The sequence below is a fragment of the Alnus glutinosa genome, chromosome 3 (assembly GCF_958979055.1).
Source record: "Alnus glutinosa chromosome 3, dhAlnGlut1.1, whole genome shotgun sequence".
NCBI classification, from domain to species: Eukaryota; Viridiplantae; Streptophyta; class Magnoliopsida; order Fagales; family Betulaceae; genus Alnus; species Alnus glutinosa.
In genome coordinates this window covers 27,943,104-27,957,553 of record NC_084888.1, presented here as the reverse complement: position 1 = coordinate 27,957,553, position 14,450 = coordinate 27,943,104, and the positions used below count along the sequence as shown (strand labels likewise).

The 14,450-nt window shown below is 36.8% G+C and overlaps 1 protein-coding gene across 1 annotated transcript; it reads left to right on the top strand.

The window, feature by feature from the left end:
- The first annotated feature begins 2,758 nt into the window (after positions 1 to 2,758).
- On the top strand, positions 2,759 to 14,160 carry LOC133864129 (mediator of RNA polymerase II transcription subunit 15a-like). The gene is made up of 9 exons (XM_062300356.1): positions 2,759 to 2,780; positions 2,941 to 3,052; positions 3,220 to 3,340; positions 4,133 to 4,230; positions 5,581 to 5,874; positions 9,495 to 9,569; positions 11,881 to 12,144; positions 12,871 to 12,945; positions 13,575 to 14,160. Exons 2-9 carry the CDS (start codon positions 2,942 to 2,944, stop codon positions 13,854 to 13,856), a joined length of 1,320 nt encoding a protein of 439 aa, XP_062156340.1. The 5' UTR covers positions 2,759 to 2,780; position 2,941; the 3' UTR covers positions 13,857 to 14,160.
- The last annotated feature ends 290 nt before the right edge of the window (positions 14,161 to 14,450 follow it).

Below are 14,450 nucleotides of genomic sequence, written 5' to 3'. Positions count from 1 at the left end.
TAATATTATAAAATATTTATAAATAAAAATATGAAGACTGTCACAGCTGGCACAAACGTTTATTCTCTCTCTCTGAAAACCTCCGTTCAGAGAGTCCCCTATGTGTTGAACCGTTCCGCCGGGCAGGGAGGCCTCGCCTCCCTCCTCCCGGCTGTTTTGTTCCTCTCAGTCTTAGGACTGGAGAGTTTTGTTCCCCCCGGTTAAACCGGTGGCGGTTGTTTTGCCCCTAGCTCTGTTGGCTATGGTGGCTGTGTTTGTTCTTGTTTTTTTCTGTTTCTGGGCAGGATGACCTTTCTTAAGCAGTCGACGGTGGAGTGAGGCCGGTTTTGGTGTCGTCAACGGCATGTTTTCTGGACGGACTTTCTCGATTTTTCTCTTATTTTCGACGCCAGATCTACACATGTCCGTTGACTCTTGGTGGACACGCGCTACCCAGCCGTCGTCCCTGCCGTGTTCTGCCCTGGGCGTTGGAAGCTGTGGTCGTGCAGGTCATCGGAGATCGGCGCGTGACCCTCACGCGCCAGGACGTCTCTGTTTATTATCCGCGCGTGCTGGCCACACTCCGCACTTTCTAGCCGCGCGTGCTGGCCACGCTCCACACTTTCTGGCCGCGCTTGGCGGCGTCTGGGGTCTCCGGCGTCGGATCTTTGGCCGGGTGCGTTCAGATGCGGCGCGTGTGGGACACACGCCGTCACTCCGGCGAATCAGCCCCTTTTTCCACTGCTAGCGACTTATTTAGGGTTTTCTGCCTTTGTGTTGTATTTTCCCTTGTTTCTATGTACAGTTTGCCTTTGTGTGGCACTAGTTTTACTATAATTTTTTTAGTTAGAGGATTTATTGTAATTCTAGTGATATTAGTGATTCTACTAGGCAGCTGTTTTTAAGCCAGATCCTTCTGGCTTAGAGTGTGAGAGGTCTGTCCCTCATTTCTCACCTTGTATGCCCTTGGGGCTTTGAAGATATATGAGTAGCACTTGTTATTCCGTTAAAAAAAAAAAAAAAAAAAAAATTGTGAAATATAACAATTTTTTTTTTCTCTCTCCTCGGACAAACAGACGCTACACATAAAGTCCTTCCCCCAAAAAAATCCCACACAAATTCTCTTCCCTTCCCACTCGATCTTTCTCTCTCAAAATTTGGGTCCGGACCGTGAAGAATCAAAATCGGGTGTTCATATTTATCCGCTTCTTTCTAATTTGAGCGATTTGAATTTGAGTTAAACGGTGGTGAAAGCTCCGCTTCGATTCGCTTGTAAATTGATATTATTTAGAGAAATTCGATGGATACCAATAGTTGGAGGCCCAATCCGATTCAAGCTCCCGTTGGGGGAGGCGGAGGAGCAGGAGGAAAACAACAGTGAAGAATTGGAAAGCGACAGTGAAGAATTATTACAACTAAAAGACGAAACATCTTCAGTAGAGTATTCATCTGATAGTGATAGTGGCAAAATCGAGCAGATTATGCCTTACAAAATTCCCCCTGTCCCAATATGGTATCAGCCCTTAGGCCTCCGGCAAACAGACCACAAACCCTAGTATCCTTACATTCCCAAAGCCAGTATATATATATTTACGGATTATGTTTGATTTGAGAGTTTCAGTTTTATATATGATCAAAACTAGAAAGGGTTTCTAATTTCTAGTTGTAAGGTTCCGTGTATGCCGTGTTATATAGTTACAAGTACAGTGATTGCGCTCTCGAAGTAATTGGGTATTGCTTTATGCTTGGTTTCTCATGTTTTATTTATTTATTTTTCATTTGACCAACTTTACCTTCATCGTTTTGGCTGCCTTTTGTGACTGAATTAAGATGCATTTTTGCTTATAAATATTGCTATTAGGGTCAGATTCTCTGGCTTGCCTGTTGGTCTCGTGTCTCCCTAGTGAGCTTGATAGAAGTGTGTTCTTGTTGTAGCTTTTTACACCATAAACAATGTTTACTGGATTTTTAAAAAAAAAAAAAGCAAAGGCATGTTGTAAGCTTGAGATTTGTGTGTTTACAATATTGAATGGAGGAGCATTAAGTGGAAGCTTGGTTGTTTAATTTAGGCATTATTGGAACAAATATGGAATTGCAAAACACATCTAGGCTTTGGAATGTATGTAATGTTTGACGTTCAACAAATTTGATTTGTATATGAACATTTCAACGGTAAGATGGAGCTGGAGTTGGAGGGGGCAAAAGGGTAATCGGACTTTGATACCAATTTGGCCCATGGCTCCATTGTGTTTGATGTGGTGTGTATGGAGGGAACGAAATGCACGCTGTTTTGAAGATTGTGAGACTAATTTGATGAACTTGAAGAAAATGATGCTACAAACGTTGTTTATGTGGAGAGAGAAAATTCAGTTTATGCATGAGTGTTCTTATTTTGAATTTATAGATTGGTGCTCTTTTTTTTCTTTGAATTAGGTGCTTCATGTATACGTCATGTGTACTATGGGTTGCGCCCCTTTGCGATTTTTGAATATACTTTACTTATCAAAAAAAAGAAAAAAGAAAAAAGATGGAGCTATTCCTTTGAAGTTATGTGGTATCATCTTAAAAGGGAGATAGTTATACGTTTTCTTGCCTTTGTGAATGGTTTATGTCTTAGTTGAGTCCCAAAGAAACTTGCTAAAATGCTAGTGCAGTGTCGCCCCCCCCCCCCCCCCCCCTCTCTCTCTCTAAACTGAAAAATAAAGTTCAGAGAACATTTATGGGAGTTCCAAGTTTGTGACTTCCAGATGGTGAAGCTTAAACAGTCGTGTTGCTGCTTCTATTTTCTTTCGCTGGAAAAAGTATATGTTTCTTATTCTTTATTCATTTTAAATTTTATGAAATTGTATTTATAGTTTCTCTTGCTGTTTTTGTTGCTTAAGTTCTGCACTGTCAGCATAGTTTACCAATTTGGATCTCTGTATGGCTGGTATTTATTAAGAATACGTCTTATGTTTATAGAATGGACACATTGAAGAGGCATCTTCCTGTTTCTTGCCAAGAGGGATTACATGAACCCAAGAAAATGGCCATAAGGTTTGAGGAAAAGATTTACACTGCTGCCACAAGCCAGGTACTTCAATCATAATGCTCCCATAATTTTCGTGATGTATATGTACATTTCCTTGCATGCGTACTTGCAGAATAGATAATACCACGATACTTTTTTTTTCTCTTTTGCATCTTATAGAGCCATGAGGTTTTAATTTTTTTTTTTTTTTTGTTGATCCCTCATTTCAGTCAGATTATCTACGAAAAATATCTCTGAAGATGCTTACAATGGAAACCAAGTCTCAGAATCCTATAGTCAATTCTTTGCCATCCAATGCTGCTGGCAGTAGCAATGAGCACCCAGATTCAGGTATATAAAGCGTCGTGCATGATTTTACTTACATATTTAGTATCCATCCTGTTTCTCTCTCTAATTTTTTGCTTTTGACACTAGTAAATGGATAGTTAACGTACATTTACACATTATCTATCCATACATACCTTACTTGCACAGGTACATAAATTGTATGTATACATAATTACTTATGTTTATGTGACTTTATCATTATGAACAAGCACGCAATTCTTTTGAAAGGTCTAAAGATGGTCCTTTTTTTTTCTTGAACTTTTTTTCTTTCACATCCTGAGATGTAGTATTGCCAAAATTTTATTGGTGGGGATGTGGGGAGAATACATGGAGTTGAATATGTATATGTAGCATTTGTTGGGTGGCTATGCCATTTAAATGGGTTATCAAAAATGCAACACGCGGAATAGCGATCCCAGTGATCACAAGCAACCAATACGCAACAAATTTATCAATTAAAAATACATTGAACTCTAAGGTGAAAACAACCTATTGAAGCCTCTAAGGAATTTTACGTTCGATGAGGGATGCACAGTGGATCAATTGAAACTAGATGAGAAGTCTTAATAACTTAGTATGCAGAGAATTTGTAAAGTAATTCACCTTTAATCCTGGGATGCCCTATTTTTACTTCACATGTTTACATCAGAGTTGTTATTTTATGTGGACATGATATTTCGGAATGAAGTTTCTTTGATATCAAATGTATGTATTATTAATTTATTTTTCACTAGTCTAGTGTTCTCTTAGCCGGCCTTCTCTAAATTATTTCCCTTCTAAGCGGCTAATCATCAGGTGCTCATATTTACACATCAGTTGTAGCGTCTCTGGATTCCATGGCTCAGACAGGACATGCAAATGGGGGTGATTGGCAAGAGGAGGTTTGTCAAGAGGTAATATGAGATGACTTATGAAATTCACCTGTAGATTTTTGGCGGAAAAGTTTCTTTTGGTGGTTGTTGGATTTGGGTCTGGGTGAAATTTGGGCTTAATTTCAATGTCTGTAGTTGCTGAACTTGACATACAATCATAAAACTATATAAATATGGAATATCGAATAGAGAACAAAGCTTCCCATCTTTATTGGATTTGAAGAATTATCGTAGCAGGTGGGAATATGAATTTTCTTTTTCAATTATTTATTTTTTATTTTTTAGGAAAAAAGACATTGTTGAAGCTTACACGTAATTTTTACTATCCTGAAAAAAGTGTTCTTAACGATACTCTTAGAACAAAAGAAAATGTAGATAAAGAGTCAAGATACTCATTAATCTGATGCTATAATGATGTATACGGCATTGCATTAGGGAGGATAATAGTGCTGCACATATGCAAATGACACTGAAATTGGAATTCAGATGGTAATCTGCGATACACTGTTCACCAGCCATGATCAGAACAAATGAAAAATGTCTACCAATGAATAACTTGATGGCGCGTGTCGTTAGTTTTTCCCTTGCATTTGTTCTTGCAATGGGGTTCTTGAGTTTGTTTCTTGTTGAGTTCAAAACCTATGAGTTGTCGGTGCTAGTAGGGGAGTCTTTGCTTTGGATGGTTGAAAGAGGCTGAGGGTTATCCCGTGTCGTGTTGCTGGGTAAGGTGAGTGTTGCTTGGTTGCCTTTCATGGTGGAGGATTTGGTTCGTAAGGCAGAGGTGGCTGAGTTCTTCAAATCGTCTAGGGAGGGGAGTAGAGCTCTTATAGTCCAAAGACGCTCAAACAGGTCTGGTCGTTTTTTGGTGTTGGAGGTGTATGGGGTTGGCGGTCGTAGAGGCTTCATTGTTGTGGCTTAGGGACGAGAAGGCAGGGGGTGGAGATTCTTTGCTGCGGAACTGGGAAAGGTGTTGGCCTTTTTGTATTTTTGTGCATGAATGAACTGTGTATTTTTGCATAGCATTATACATGATGTCAAAGAAAAAGATGATTCTTGTAGTTTAGCTGCATGCAGTTTGGGTTCGATTAATGTTGGCATACTGTCTCAAGAAATCAAGAGAGGACCGTGTTTGTGGATGATGTACGGATATTATCAATTTAAAAATTCTTTTGTTCTCAAACCCCCTTTTTCTTCTCTTTATTAGACTTTGTCTGAATATATCTTGAAAATTGCTAATGGCAGCCTGATATTTCTATTTATGTATACAACTAATGTCTGGTGATATATTATCCACGTACATTTCCTATAGAGGGTATGGTACCTGAAGAAATGAAGAGTTTGATAATATCTGTTGCTAATATTATATTGCAGCTCAAAGCCATTAAGGAGAAGTTGGAATCTTATGAGAAGCAGATATTAGACTTTATAAACACAAATGGGGCAAGGAACCCTGTTGCTTCACTGCAGCAAGGACAGCTTCCCCCGCCAAATTTGCACTCTATGCATCAGCCAGAATCTCCAATTACTAAAATGCAGTCTCATGAAAATCAAATGAACCCTCAGTTGCAATCAATGAACTTACAAGGTTCTGTATCATCTCTAGTTTTCACAGCTCAGACAGGAAATGCAAATGGGGGTGATTGGCAAGAGGAGGCTTATCAAAAGGTAATATGAGATGACTTATGAAATTCACCTCTAGATTTTTGGATGAAAAGTCTCGTGTGGGTTGTTGGATTTGAGTCTGGGTGAAATTTGGGCTTAATTACAATGTCTCTGGCTTCTGAACAACAGGATATAACAATTATAGAAGTATATAGAACAAAACTTCCCATCTTTATATTATTCGTAGAATTATCTTAGCAGTAGAGAATATGAACTCTTTTTTATTTTTATTTTTTTAAGGAAAAAAAAAAAAAAAAAAAAAAAAACGACATTGTTGAAGCTTATATGGAATTTTTACTATCCTGAAAAAAGTGCTTCTAACAATACTTTTAGAAAAGAAGAAAATGAAGATAAAGAGTCAAGATACTCATTAATCTGATGCTATAATGCTGTATATGGTAATTGTATTAGTGAGGATAATAGTGTTGCACACATGCAAATGACACTGAAATTGGAATTCAGTGGGTAGTCTACGATACTAGTGACAATCAGCCAAACCATTCTTGTTAAGCTCCTAAATTAATAAATAAAAGGTTAAATGACTCGGAGGTACCTATGGTTAGGCCCTAAATCAAATCGCTACCTCGGTTTCAAATTGTATCACAGGTGGTACCTATTGTTAATGAAAAAACTCAGTTGGTACTTCCATCAATCCTTCGTCCATTTTTTTAACGGACTTCCACGTTACCCACTTTAGAATGCTGACATCTATCCCGATAGCCACGTGGCCACGTATCACAAGTAATACTTATGCTTTCAATGCTACGTAGAATGAAAAATAATAAAAAAAAGTACCTCAATTTTTCTTTTATTTTTTTTTAAAAAATAAAAATAAAAATTTTGAAGAACAAAAAAATGAGGTGGCCGGCCACCCCTGTTTGGCCTTGTGGCTCCAAGGGCCAACCCTATAATTTTTTTTAAAATTTTTTATTATTATTATTATTTTTTTTTTTCTTGTGGCCTTTTAGGGGTGGTAGAACCCAACTCCACCCCCAAGGGCCAACCCTCAATTTTTTTTTTTTTATTTTTATTTTTATTTTTATTATTATTATTTTTACTTTTTTTTCCTTAGGCCTTTTGGGGGTAGCCGAACCACCCCCTGACTAGCCATAGGGGGTGGCTCGAGCCACCCCTTGGCCAAAATGGGGGTGGTCGGTCACTCCATTTTTTTTTGTTCAATTTTTATTTTTATTTTTAATAAAAGAAATTGAGGTATTTTTTTTTTTTTTTTAATTATTTTTCTCATCATACGTGGCATTGAAAGCATAATTAACACCTGCGATACATGGGTGATGTGCCTACCAGGACATGTGTCGGCATTCTAAGGTGGGTGACGTAGAGGTTCGTTAAAAAAATGGACAGAGGGCTGACGAAAGTACCAACTAGGTTTTTTCATTAACGATAGGTACCACCTTTGATAAATTTTCAAACCAAGGCGGCGATTTGTTTTAGGGCCTAACTACAGGTACCTCTGAGTCATTTAACCCATAAAAAAACTAGTTGAAAGTTGGACTAGTTTTGGTTTATGTGTTGTTTAAAGTATTCATAATTGTATTTTAGCGAAGAATTTGACACTAATTTTGGAAGTATTAGTTATCCAAATATATATATGGCAAAGAGAGAGAGAGAGAGATGATTTGTGGCTTTTGATTAGTATAAGTAGTGTTTAGCTCTGAAAAGATCATAAAATATGAGAGAGTGTAAGATCAGAGCATTGGACTTGGAGGAACTTTTATGTCTAAAAGTAGCTACTAGAATTAAACAGAAATGTATAAAAAATGGAAACAAGGACCTGTGTTCTGTCAGCTTCTTGCAAAGCAGTGGAACTTACATTGACTGAATCTAGAATGTATTTTTAACTCATGAGACGATGCATTTAATTATCTGGTGATGCTTTAAACAATAGTTTGTCTTTTTTTTTTTTTTGTCATGTGTAATGGATTGATTTTACTGCTTACATAATTTGACAGAAAGTGCTTTTGGTGCACAGGAGAGAACACAGTAAGAACGAGGCCTAGATATTAATATAAAAGTTATTTTTAGGTCCTAAGATTTTTATACCGGAGGAGCCAAGGGGGCAATTGCTAGGCTCCTTAAAAAAACAATTATTTTATTTAAATAAAAAGGCCTTGACCCTCTAATTCAAAACTAATGTAAAACCTACTTAGATTAATTATTTTTCTTTTATTTAGTTGCCTCATTTCCAAAACACACAAAAATGATCACTTTATGTAAATCAAAGTGGTCCCCCCTCCCCTGCCAATTCATTATAGAGGAATGCTAGGCATCCAAACACTTGTTTTCAGAATTTAGTTCCAAACTGATGTGTCACAATCTCATGAGATCTATCATTTTGGGAAGTGTGCCACAATCTCATAGGATTGTGACACATCAGTTTGGAACCAAATTCTGGAAACAAGTGTTTGGATGCCTAGTATTCCTCTTCATTATAATGCTCCTCGCACTTGGGTCAACTACTTTTCTTTTCTTTTCTTTTTTTAAAAAAATAAAGAATAATTTCTCCCACTCCAAAACACAAATAAAATGTTTAATTGTAGGGCATTCATTTAGAAAGTTAAAAAAATTTCGTTTAGAATGTTAAAACAATCAAAGCTGTATAGCCGTTTGGATGATGCTGCCAAAAAAGTTTTCTATCTTTTCTCTATTTGATTACTTGTTTCTTATTTTTAAAGAAATTCTCTCTACAATACCACAACAATTCTTTTTACAATTTTCTCTATACGCAGATTTTAATGATTGGGAACGAAAACTTGGATAAAGAGTAGAAAAAACTAGATATTGTAATAATTTTATAAAGATATCAAGGCGCACAGAACTTCTTGAAAATTTTCAGATATGTTGTCAATGTTTCACATGGACTTATTTTCTCAATTTACAACAAATTACCTTTCTAAATTTTTATATTTGGATTGTTCTTTGAAGTTGATATGTTGACAAATATATAGACATTTCAAAATATGAAAAATTGTCAAAAACAACTAAATAAATTAATGTAAAAAAAAAATTATAATTCACATTTAAATGTTTTAAACGATAATTAAATAATGTTCAATTGTTCATTTATTTTTACTTATATTATTTAATTTTTTTAACAATCAATTTTGTTTCAGCTCTTTCTTTTTAATCTTGGCTCTGCCACTATTTGTATATGTAAAATATTTCTTACCAAAATGGACTGTTGGAAAATCTGCACACCCATTATCTTGGGCAATGAGAGTAGTTTCCGGAAAATTAGAATTTAATCAATTTAAATGAGGCAAGTTGGTTTGGTGGAGTACCTATATAGAATGATGTGAGTGAAGTTAAAGCGGAACCGCTGTATCCTGAGCAGGTTAAACAAAAGTAAAAAAAAATTGAAGCTGACAACTTGATCTAATTTAGTAAGGTTTTCCCATCAAGTTGGTCTGGTGGTGTGCCTATCAAGAAAGATGTGAGTGAACTTGATCGGAAAATCTTCCCCCTGCCCCCCTTTCTTTTCTATTCTCTTTATTAAGCTGTATCTGAATACATCTTGAAAATTACTAATGGCAGCCTGATATTTCTATTTATGTATACAACTAATGTCTGGTGATAATATATATGTTGCTTATATTATATTGCAGATCAAAGCCATGAAGGAGATGTACTTACCTGAAATAAATGAAATGCACCAGAAAATTGCTACTAAATTGCAGCAGGTATTTTAAACTTCGAATGTTTCCCTGTGCAATTCATTTACTGAGCTTACTCATTAGTCAGCCTTTCAATCATAATTATGGTGGTAATGGCATCCACCATAACTATTGGTAATTTTATAACTTGATCTTTTGTCCATTACCACTGTTCTTGTTCTTATTATGTGTTAAGAGGTTTGCATGCAAAATAGGAAGCTATTTTCTCACGTAGCCTCTCTCCCCTCATAATATATATATATTGTAAAATTGAATACTAAGACCAAAATAGGAGGCTAGTTTCTCACGCAGTCTTAGAGTGCTCGATTAATTATGATGCTAAGGGTTTTGGTTCTAGCTGGGGCAAGGCAAGAGTGCCCCTGCTGTGATGTAATGGTCTCTAGGTTTTGTGGGCTAGTTCCTGTTGGGGTGTTTGGGTTTCATTCTGTTTTTGGGTTTTGCAGATGTTTTTTATTTTTTCCTGTTTTGGTGTCCTTTTTATATATTTCCTGTATGCTTAGGGGCACCTTTACGCTTTTTGTATATTTCTCTACTTACCTATCAAAAAAAAAAATATTAACCCTTTTTTTTTATAAGTAAGAATTTATTAAAAAGCGCAAAGGGTCGCAACCCTAGTATACATGAAGTATACAAAAGTGCCCCTATACAGAGGAAATAAAAGAACAAGAAAGTAAACAGTCAGCGAACAACATACTACCAGGGCTATGCGCCGACACCCAAAGATATAACATATTAAGCACATTTCTACAAAGAGCCCCAACCGAAACCTCCACGTCCTCAAAAAGCCTAGAATTTCTCTCACGTCACAAGCCCCACAAAACACATAAAGGAACCTACTTCCAAATACGGAAAACAGGACCACGACCCAGCAAAGTGCCCCAACCAGTCAATAAATCCAAGACACTACTAGGCATAACCCACTCCACCCCAAACAAGCTATAAAAAAAACTCTAAACAACCCGTGCCACATCACAATGAAGAAGAAGGTGATCAACGGACTCCCCATGCTTCTTACACATAACACACCACTCTACCACCACAATACCACACCTACGTAAATTGTCATGAGTTAAGATTTTTCCTAAAGCCGCTGTCCAAACAAAGAACGCCACCCGCTTCGAATCTTTAACACGCCATATACCCTTCCAAGGAAAAGAGGCCGCCTCGTCACAATCTAAAACTTTGTAGAAAGTCTTCACTTCAAAATTCCTCCTCTTGGAAAGATTCCACACCACCCTATCAACCTCCCCATGCCGAACCCGAGTAGAGTATAACTGATCAAAGAAGGATATCACCATCTCCACCTCCACCTCCCAATCCTGAGCATAGCGCGTAAAGAGAACATTCCAATGAACCACGCCTCCTACCACAGACAAATTATCCACCACCCAAGCATCAGGAAAACGCGCAATAGAGTGCAAAGCTGGATAACATAGCTTGAGAGGCTTGTCCCCACACCAAAGATCATGCCAAAAGCGAATATGAGACCCATCACCCACCTCAAACCGCAAAAACTTGGCAACACTATCCCACCCCCTTCAAATAAACTTCCAAACACTGACACCATAAGGCTTCGTAGCCGGTAAAGAACACCAACCTCCCCTCACACTCCCATACTTCACCTCAATCACCGATCTCCACAAAGCATCGCGCTCCTGAGAGAACCTCCAAATCCATATCCCCCATAAGGCTTGATTAAAATTAATAACATTACGAACACCCAATCCACCAACCTTAATTGGAGTACAGACTCGATGCCAATTGACTAAATGAAATTTAGTCTCATCACCCAAATCACTCAGAAACTCCCTTTGAAGCCGCTCCAGTTTCTTAGCTACACTCACAGGAATAGGGAACAGAGATAAGTAATAAGTAGGAATGCTAGAAAGAGTACTGTGAATCAAAGTCACCCTTCCACCCTTGGACAAATATAGTTTCTTCCAACTAGCTAACCTTCGTTCCACCTTCTCAATAATCCCATTCCAAATAGAAATAGATTTGAACGACGCCCCCAACGGCATACCCAAATAAGTCATCGGCAGAGACCCAATTCTACAACCCAGAATATGTGCCAAAGACTCTACATCTTCTACCTCGCCAATAGGGACCAATTCGGATTTTCCTAAATTGATCCTCAACCTTGACACTGCTTCGAAACATAAGAAAGTATACCTCCAAATTTCGAACATACTCGACCTGTGCTCCACAAAAAATTAAGGTATCATCCGCAAACAGTTAATGATTCACCACTAAAGCTTCATTACCCATTAACCCTAAAAAACTCTTCTAACATTATGTTTGTTATTGTTTTCTTCAGTATGATTCTCTTCCACAACAACCAAAGTCAGATCAGCTTGAGAAGTTGAAAATGTTTAGGACTATGTTGGAGCGTATTATAACATTCTTACAGGTTCCTAAAAGTAGCATATTACCCAATTTCAAGGAGAAGTTGGGATCTTATGAGAGGCAGATATTAAATTTTATAAACACAAATAAGCCAAGGAAGCCTGTTTCTTCACTGCAGCAAGGACAGACAGGACATGCAAATGGGGGTGATTGGCAAGAGGAGGTTTATCAAAAGGTAATATGAGATGACTTACGAAATTCACCTCCAGATTTTTGGATGAAAAGTTTCTTGTGTGGGTTGTTGGATTCGAGTCTGGGTGAAATTTGGGCTTAATTGCAATGTCTCTGGCTTCTGAACAACAGGATATAACAATTATATAAGTATATAGAACAAAACTTCCCATCTTTATATTATTCGAAGAATTATCTTAGCAGTAGAGAATATGAACACTTTTTTATTTTTATTTTTTTCTGGAAAAAAAAAAACAACATTGTTGAAGCTTATATGGAATTTTTACTATCCTATAAAAAGTGCTCCTAACAATACTTTTAGAAAAAAAGAAAATGATGATATAGAGAGTCAAGATACTCATTAATCTGATACTATAATGCTGTATATGGTATTTGTATTAGTGAGGATAATAGTGCAACATGCAAATGATGTGAGTGAAGCTAAAGCGGAACCACTGTATCCTGAGCAGGTTAAACAAAAGAAAAAAAAAATTGAAGCTGACAACTTGATCTAATTTAGTAAGGTTTTCCCATCAAGTTGGTCTGGTGGTGTGCCTATCAAGAAAGATGCGAGTGAACTTGATTGGAAAATCTTCCCCCCCACCCTCTTTCTTTTTTCTTCTCTTTATTAAGCTGTATCTGAATATATCTTGAAAATTACTAATGGCAGCATTTATGTATACAACTAATGTCTGGTGATAATATATATGTTGTTTATATTATATTGCAGATCAAAGCCATGAAGGAGATGTACTTACCTGAAATAAATGAAATGCACCAGAAAATTGCTACTAAATTGCAGCAGGTATTTTAAACTTCGAATGTTTCCCTGTGCAATTCATTTACCGAGCTTACTCATTAGTCAGCCTTTCAATCATAATTATGGTGGTAATGGCATCCACCATAACTATTGGTAATTTTATAACTTGATCTTTTGTCCATTACCACTGATCTTGTTCTTATTATGTGTAAGAGGTTTGCATGCAAAATAGGAAGCTATTTTCTCACGTAGCCTCTCTCCCCTCATAATATATATATATATATATATATATATATTGTAAAATTGAATACTGAGACCAAAATAGGAGGCTAGTTTCTCACGCAGCCTTAGAGTGCACGATTAATTATGATGCTAAGGGTTTTGGTTCTAGCTGGGGCAAGGCAAGAGTGCCCTTGCTGTGATGTAATGGTCTCTGGGTTTTGTGGGCTGGTTCTTGTTGGGGTGTTTGGGTTTCATTCTGTTTTTGGGTTTTGTAGATGTTTTTTTATTTTTTCTTTATTTTTTTCCTGTTTTGGTGTCCTTTTTGTATATTTCCTTTATGCTTACGGGCACCTTTACGCTTTTTGTATATTTCTCTACTTACCTATAAAAAAAAAAAACATATTAACCCTAAAAAACTCTTCTAACATTATGTTTGTTATTGTTTTCTCCAGTCTGATTCTCTTCCGCAACAACCAAAGTCAGATATGCTTGAGAAGTTGAAAATGTTTAGGACTATGTTGGAGCGTATTATAACATTCTTACAGGTTCCTAAAAGTAGCATATTACCCAATTTCAAGGAGAAGTTGGGATCTTATGAGAAGCAGATATTAAATTTTATAAACACAAATAAGCCAAGGAAGCCTGTTTCTTCACTGCAGCAAGGACAGCTTCCCCCGCCACATATGCACTCTATGCAGCAGCCACAATCTCAAATTACTTACAAGGTTCTGTAGCGTCTCTATATTCCACGGCTCAGACAGGACAGGCAAATGGGGGGTGATTGGCAAGAGGAGGTTTATCAAAAGGTAATATGAGATGACTTACACGAAATTCACCTGTAGGTTTCTGGGTGAAAAGATTCTTGTGTGGGTTGTTGAATTTGAGCCTGGGTGTAATTTGGGCTTAATTGCAATGCTTGTGGTTGCTGAACAACAGGACTTAACAATTATAAAACTATATAGATATCAGATATGGGATATGGGATATGAATAGAGAGCAAAGCTTCCCCATCTTTATAGAATTCGAAGAATTATCTTAGCATGAACTATTTTTTATTTTTTGTTTTATAGATGATGTGACACTTGTTGACATCACATTAATGTTAGGCTGCTCATGTGGATACCAATAAGACGCTTGTGATAAATGACAAATCTTTAATTTTTACGGTAAAATGATATGACTTATTTTAAATATGGACAAAACCTAATGACCTTATACTTGAAATTAGAAATTTAAAGACTAAATCCAAATTAAATGAGAATTTAAGCACTAAATATAATTTTTCCCCAAAAAAAAAAAAATTGTTGAAAGTTGGCCTTGTTTTGGTT